Source organism: Poecile atricapillus, chromosome 2 (assembly GCF_030490865.1).
Source record: "Poecile atricapillus isolate bPoeAtr1 chromosome 2, bPoeAtr1.hap1, whole genome shotgun sequence".
NCBI classification, from domain to species: domain Eukaryota; kingdom Metazoa; phylum Chordata; class Aves; order Passeriformes; family Paridae; genus Poecile; species Poecile atricapillus.
In genome coordinates, this window is record NC_081250.1 from 84,774,057 (window position 1) to 84,781,131 (window position 7,075).

At 47.8% G+C, this 7,075-nt stretch overlaps 1 protein-coding gene across 9 annotated transcripts in view; it reads right to left on the reverse strand.

The window, feature by feature from the left end:
* COBL (cordon-bleu WH2 repeat protein) overlaps positions 1-6,587 on the reverse strand; it is a 168,501-nt gene extending 161,914 nt beyond the window's left edge. For 3 of the 9 annotated variants that reach the window (XM_058830784.1, XM_058830780.1, XM_058830778.1), the window contains exons 1-2: positions 3,862-6,585; positions 3,544-3,606 (exon numbers count right to left, since the gene is read on the reverse strand). In XM_058830784.1, coding sequence (XP_058686767.1) covers positions 3,544-3,606; positions 3,862-4,550 — 752 coding nt within the window. In that variant the 5' untranslated portion in view covers positions 4,551-6,585. Of the gene's footprint in view, positions 1-2,836; positions 3,255-3,543; positions 3,607-3,861 lie in introns of those variants that run through there. The other 6 variants (XM_058830781.1, XM_058830782.1, XM_058830783.1 and 3 more) reach the window with 6 other exon arrangements.
* Between the last annotated feature and the right edge of the window lie 488 nt (positions 6,588-7,075).

Sequence of the window (7,075 nt, forward strand, 5' to 3'; positions counted from 1 at the left end):
TCCTAAACACAACAATAAAATATTTTTAAAGCTGTTTGTGCAGTGTCACAAAGTAATCTGCTTAACTATGTGTAGTAGTTATAAAATAGCGAGAAAAGGTTTCAACAAGTTGAGATGCGTAATGTGCTCTGTAGCTGGGGGTTCGCTTTCCCCGGTTCTGCATGTAAAAATTAATGATGTTTCACATCCTTATCTGACTTCCAGGGACACTTCAATCCAGCAGGGAAGTCACTCTAAAACAGGTGTGCTAAGATGTGCCTGTATTTGTTAGTACTACAGGGCCCTGTGAGATGGGAAAGAAATTGAAGCACAGAAAATAAAGGTCCTGCTTAAAGAAAGCACTCATACATCCCAATTAATACAGAGGCTTTCCCTACATTTGCCAGACTCCAGAGGAAGCTTTTTTGTGCTCAGACACAGGCATGAAGATGGATCCATAAACTGCTGGCTTCTGTGGGAGATGAAGATACCCTCAGTGGCCAGGGAAGATGCTCTGTTCTTTCCAAGTTTGCTAACAGAGCAGAACAGAACTGATTTTTGAGCTTGCAGTGCCATTTATGACCAAATAAATTATGTTATGCCAAATTATGGTGAAAAAAGAAACCAGCTGAAACACCCAGCGAAGATTCTCTCTGTTCTCCCTAATGAAAAATGGGCAGATACAAAAGAAAGATACTTTAAAAAGTGTATTTGTCTTTTGGTATCCATTGCATAATCACAGAGTAAATAATGATTTCTGCTGTTGCTACTGATTGACTTAAATTCACTTTCGTAAACCAAAATAAATGTTCATTAAATAAAGCATTATGAACTTCGTAAAGCTTTTAAAAAAACTTATGCCTAGCAATCAGTAATAACAAAATTATTGGTTCTGAAGTCTACAATTATTTTTGAAACAAAAAAAATTAGAAAAACCCTGCAACACCAGCACAAAGTGCACTTTTTCCTTTGCCATTTAATAAAAAAACCAAACAAACAAACAAAACCCAACAGTATTCTACATTTAAATGCATAGTCTCAAGGAGCTATGCCATGGAATGCACATATCGATTTGTAAGTACACAGCAGAGCTGCTCTACTTTACACAAAATGATACATTAAAATTTGTTCACTGTATAACAAAGGAGGGTAACAATGTTGCTGTTAATGATTTACATTGAGACAAAATAGCTCTGCCTAATTTTTTTTTTAAAAATTGTGAAGCTACCTTCATTTTAATCTCTCTTTCATAACTGCAAACTAAGCCAATCAATAAGCTGGAAACGTGTATAGCATGTCTTCTGCCATAAAAAGAAAGTATTTCTGTCACAACGGCCTTAACAGCCAGAGGTCCTCAGCCATGCTCCACAGGTGCAGCTAATGTCTGGATTCGTATGGAAACCAAAAAGGACAAAGCTGTGCTCTTGCTGCGCTTTCCTGACCCTAACAGATTCCATCACTGAGTGAGTAAAATCTGATTAGGGATCAAACATCCACCACCAGTGTCCAGTATGGATGATAGCAACTCTGGGAATTATTCAGTGACGTCCCCTGCTAACAGGACAGACACATCCAGGCTGGTTTTAAGAAAACGGAACACAAAGTAATTCAAGGCTGAAATGAGCTCAGATTAAACAGGCAGTCTCCCCATGGTGCACACCACAGTGTTGCCATCAGCTTCCACATGACCATATTAGCACCCACACACTTTGTTACACAATATCACAAGTGTACCTGCACCCTATGATTGGATTCATCTCCTTGAGCCATGTCAGCAGCAACATGACTGAAGTTAATGCAGTTACTGTAATTTCTGTTCATGAACACGATATCCGAGTCTGGCTGTGGACTAGTTTACAGAGATGAAACTGGTTACAAAGGATTCGGGAGTTTAATTCAGATATGCCCCCAGACCCTTCTCTGAGATGCACCAGTGACATGCATTCCCATTGCTAATTAAACTTTTAAAATTAATCTTCGGTTACCTAGCTGTCCACTAGCAGTTGAGACAAATTTTTACTCAGCACTGCATCTGAATTACTCTTCTAAGTACACATGTAAATTGGCACCATAGATCTCCTCTCTTCATCAGGATTTTAGAAAGCAGCTATACTGTTACATCAACTAAATACAGAAAGGGGAGGCACCTTATATCTACCACTCTTCCTGGAAGGCTAGCCTAAAAGGTCATGATCAAACAGGTTCATTTTCAGCTGGAATTAAGTATTTTGTTTACAAAAAGAGCAGCAAGCTATGTCATACTCTGCAAGTCAAAGAGACGTGGGCACACACTGTTTCATTACTGCAGCAGTAGCAATGGCATCTTTTCTTCGCTCACGGCTCCCTGTACTACTTTCTGTGTAGAGTGCAAGGTTCCCTATTAAACACAAACTAAGGAAACGAAACTGAACAAAACTACTATAGCCGACTAGCACATACTTTAGAGCTGTTTCTTACTTTGCTGAAAATAAATTTATGATATAAACATTTGAACTAAAAATAAAAAAAACAACTGCTGAAGCAATCACAGTCTCTTTCAGTCTGTGCAGACAGTGTGAAGTAGAGCAGTAAATTGGTGTGAGCAGACAGCACAGCTCTTAAAACTTGCTCAGCTTTTGCTCTGACAAAAGAGATCACTTAGGACCTCATCGTGCTGCTACTCTCGTCTTTTAATTAACGGACTAATAAATTCCACTGCTGGCATATCTTCTACTTGTCTGTTCTCTTGAACAACCCCTAACCCTCCCGCGGTTTGCACTCGGGCTGACCGCTACTTAGTAATAGTGCTGCGAGAGCGGTGCCTGTCACTAAAGGGAAGAAGCACCGGCGGGAGTAGTCACCACGGTCTCTCACCAACCTCGGACAATTTTGGGCACTTTAATTCCCGGTTGGCAGTGCTCTTCCTTCCTCTGCCGCGGCCGTGCGATGGGGCTGAGACCGACGGCTGAATAAACCTTTCAAAGCCTTTTGGCAGCTGCGTCCTGGCCCTCGGGCAGACGGGGGCATGGGCGAGACCTTCTGCGGCCGCGGGGGCTCCCCGCACCCTCAGCCGGACGGGTCCTGCCCGAGCCCCGCCGTGGCCCCAGCTCCGGCTCCCTCCCTGCCAGCGTCCCTTCCAGCCCCGGTGGCGCGGGTCGGGAGCTGCAAGCAGCGGCTGCCCTTTGTCCCGCAGGGCGGCCCGGAGCCACCCTCTGAAGGAAACAAGCCCCGAACCGAACCGGCTCTCCGGGCACGTAGCCAGAGGGGGCCAGCAGCGCCGGCAGCCGGGCCGGGGCGCCCCTCCCGCAGGGCAAAGGCGAAGCAGGCACTTTCTCCTGCTGCTGACATTTTTGCACCCGAGCTCACCGCACTGCCGCCCCCTGCTTTCCGCTGTGCCCCCTCCGTCCCCGGGCCGTGCTCCGAGCGGGCCGGACGCCGACACCTGCTCGGCGCCCCAGAGGGAAGCGGGACGGAGGGAATGCACCGCGGCCCGCCGGCCAGCACGGCCGCCGTCGCCGTCCGGAGCCACTCCCGCCCGTGGAGAGGAGTGGCGGCCGGTCCGACCCGGGTCCCGGCGGAGCTTACCCGGTAGGGGGTTTGCTGGCCCCGGGGCGCACGAGGGTCTCCATGGCCGGGCCCCCCTCACCACTTCTCAGAGGACAGGCCGGTGCAAGACGTGATCCCGGCAGCGGCGAAGGTCGGAGGCGGGGGTACCGAGAACGAGATAAGAGAGGAGAGTACAGGAGTGAGAGCCGCCCTCGCCCCCTCCCTCTCCTCCACCATCCCCGCTCCCCGCCCCGCTGCCGGGCGGCACTGCCCGGGCCGCCGCCGCCCACGGCTGCCCAGCCCGGCCGCGTGCCGCGGGCATGGATGCGCTGCCGGGGCCGCCCCCGCCCGCCTTACCCGGCCGGCCGGGAAGTGGCGCCGCGCCGCGAGCCCTGACACTCGGGCTGCCCGGCCAGACCGCAGCCGGGCACGGCGGGGCCAGAGGCAGGCGGCGGAGCTCCCGGCGCGGCAGGGCTCGGCCGGCCGCTGCCCGGGCAGCGCGGGAGTGCGGGGGCGCTGCGAGCCTGTTTCCATGTGACTGCCCGGCACAAACGCAAACACGGCGGTCTCTCCCGCGGGCACTGCCGGGGCGGCCGCCCACGCCACGGCGTGGGAGTGGAGGGGATGGGGTAACAGGCGGCGGAGAGGAGCGGCAAAGCGACAAATCCCCCGCCAGCGCTTGTTCCCAGGATCTTCCTTTGTCTCTTTTCCCACGAACTTGGCAAACCCAGCGCTTGTCGGGCGACTGTGCCCGACACTGAGCCCCGCGAGGAGCAGAGGCTTTTCCTCAGCCTCATACCCTGGCTCTGCTGCTTACGGCCTGTTCTCATCACCTCTGTTACAGACATTTTTTTTTTCTCTCGGAAGCGGCACAAAGAACTTTTAAAATTAGCAGCGGCTGTGGTCAGGAAGAAGGGCTGCATGGCTGTGGCTGTGGTTGTCCTTGGGTTTTCCTCCTGCGGAACGAGCCCAGAATGGGGAAGGCAGTCCCACTCCCCGGGCGGTGCGGGGTGCACAGCGGCAAGTCTTCGTGGAAACGTAGGCATCGCGTTAAAATCTGTGTGTTTTGTTTCAGGAATATCCCCCCCTCACGCCTTTTTCCCAGAATATCGACTGCTACACTTGTGTGCGAAAGTAGAACCAGGCTGGAGGCAGGGAGTCTGACAGGCACTACTGTTGTGCGTGTACTCAGCCCGGCACGCCTGGCGTTGGGCAGCCTGGCTTCTCCAGGTATTTCAGGAGTTTCTCTGCTCCTCTCCGTTTGTGTCACATTGCTTTCCCGCCCACGGTGGGAGGATGGCAGAGACAACAGACAGGTCAGGCCACCAGCCAACACCGGGACCAGGAGCCGGCTACAGTGAAGTTAAAGTTACAGTAAGAAACTCGAAGGAGGAACTGAGCTGCTGCTTTACTTGTCTTTTCACCTGGCTGCCTTGGTGATAGTCACACCAAGGCTCTACTTAATAGTCACCCGTTTCCCCAAACCCTTCCATCCCTTCAGTCTTGAGCCTGTGTTTTTGTATACTCTGCTCATCAGAAAGTGTCTTGCCCAGGTCAGTAACCACACAGAGTAGATGCAAGCAGCTTCTCTGGCTCCAAAAGTGAGAGCTGCTTCCTCAGCTAGCAAGACTTGGCAAATAGGGGTCAGAAGCTGTATGTGACTGATGGCGTTGCCATATGCAAGAAAACCCCACCTCAGGGAGATGGAAAATGCTTTGAAACATTCAGACATTGGATTAATTTGCAAGTAACAGAGAAATGAAAGGCATGTTCATGCTTTCTGTAGTACATGACTGGGAGATCATTGTAAATGTCCACCTTTGTCTACCAAGGCTTTTGCATTATGGTGAAAATATCAGTTTCCATGTATTCCCAGTGTATAACAGAACACTTCTTGTGCTATAATCATCCTTAACGTTGTCTTCTCCCACTTTGACAACTTGAAGTCTCCCCTTAATTCCCATCTCCTCAGCAGAGATTTAAGAATGCTGGCTTCCAGTCCCTTCTCTCCAACCCCACATGTGCAGATGGCCTATAGGAGGCAGCTGCATGTCCTAGCTGTATGTAGAGAAATAAAACACAAATTTACAGAAGCAAAACATTGATCTCTAATTTCCCTGTTACCATGGGTAGAAGTTGACTGAGTCACCAGCTCAGTAATTACCGTGGTCATCTGAGCCACATGCTGTGGTAATGAACCACATTCATGATCTTAATTTGCGCCTTTATGAAAATAAATAGGCTAGGCTACATTATTTTGCAAGTGGATTGGTTCAGTCACTGCACACTGTCAATTTTCATAGCTCCAGGACTGAATGGTCATCTATTAAATCATGGGAACTTGATTTCACAGCTCTGTTCATCATCTGTTCAGTCATTTTTCATCTCCCGTTTTTACTCCTAAGTCTTAATGAGCTCTTCCCTATTCTAGAACAGTTGCTAAAGCTGCACAGGCACAAAAACCTCTGCAGAAAAACCCAAACCTTTCCACATCTGCATCATTAGCAAACTACACCAAAAGAACTTCCCTTGTCTCAGCTGTAGCTGAGCAGGGTGTTAAGTACAAAACATCGAACTAGTATTTGCTTATTATATTCACTTCTTTTTGTACAGCATATCAAAAGAGTGAAAGCCTATTAATTACCAAATTCATGATCTTGTGTCTCCAAAGCACCAGTGGGCCCAAGTGCCCATGTCCCCCATTCTTTAGTCCCATATATCTGATGGAAATCTGAGTGAAATGTGAGGAGTACACTGTGTGATGCAACATGGGAATCTGTTTTTCTCTAGGCTGTTTGGCACTGTGTCCCCCTCTTAAAAAGGGCAAAGGGGCTGTTTCTAGTGTGCATTGTAATCCCCACAATCAGGATGCTATGCTCCTTTGTTCAGGCAAAGGGCATTAGTTTGGAGAGGGGCTATATGAGTATTTGCCAGTGTCATAAAATTGTGAGACTGGCATGTTCAGCACTCCCAGTTTGTTTAACCCTTTCCTGTTGGTAGAGCTTCATCTCTGTTTTGATGGACCTCTTCAATATATTTCCTAAGCAAATCAATTCACTCAGATGACAAAATTCCTGCTGTAAAATAAGTTATGCCTTTAAAAATAAAAATTAAAAATCAATTATTCACTAGTGCAATTTTCCATGTATGCCTTTGTACAGTTTTCAAAACCTTATTTCTATTTTTCTTCACCTTCACTGCTAGTAGTATTACTGAATCAACCCTTAAAGGCTACATTTTTCTTCTGCTAAAACTGGCCTACAATATTTCAGGAATTTGAATTTGTAGTATAAATGTAACTGAACACGTAAGGAATCTAGTAAGACAAGTCTAATACCAAAGAATTTGTTTATATAGCAAAAAGAGCTTAAAATTAGGTCAGCATTAGCTAACATGCACCAGCTAACCAAGCCTTTTTTCTAGTCAAACACATAATCTCTTTTTATTATTTAGCTGTTTGAGGATCATCCTAGAATTGAAAACCAGGTTTGAGCCTAAAAAACAAAGCAAAAATAACACCCCCAAATTTATAGCAGGAAGAAATTTTGATAGAAGTTAGTTTTTGTGGTTA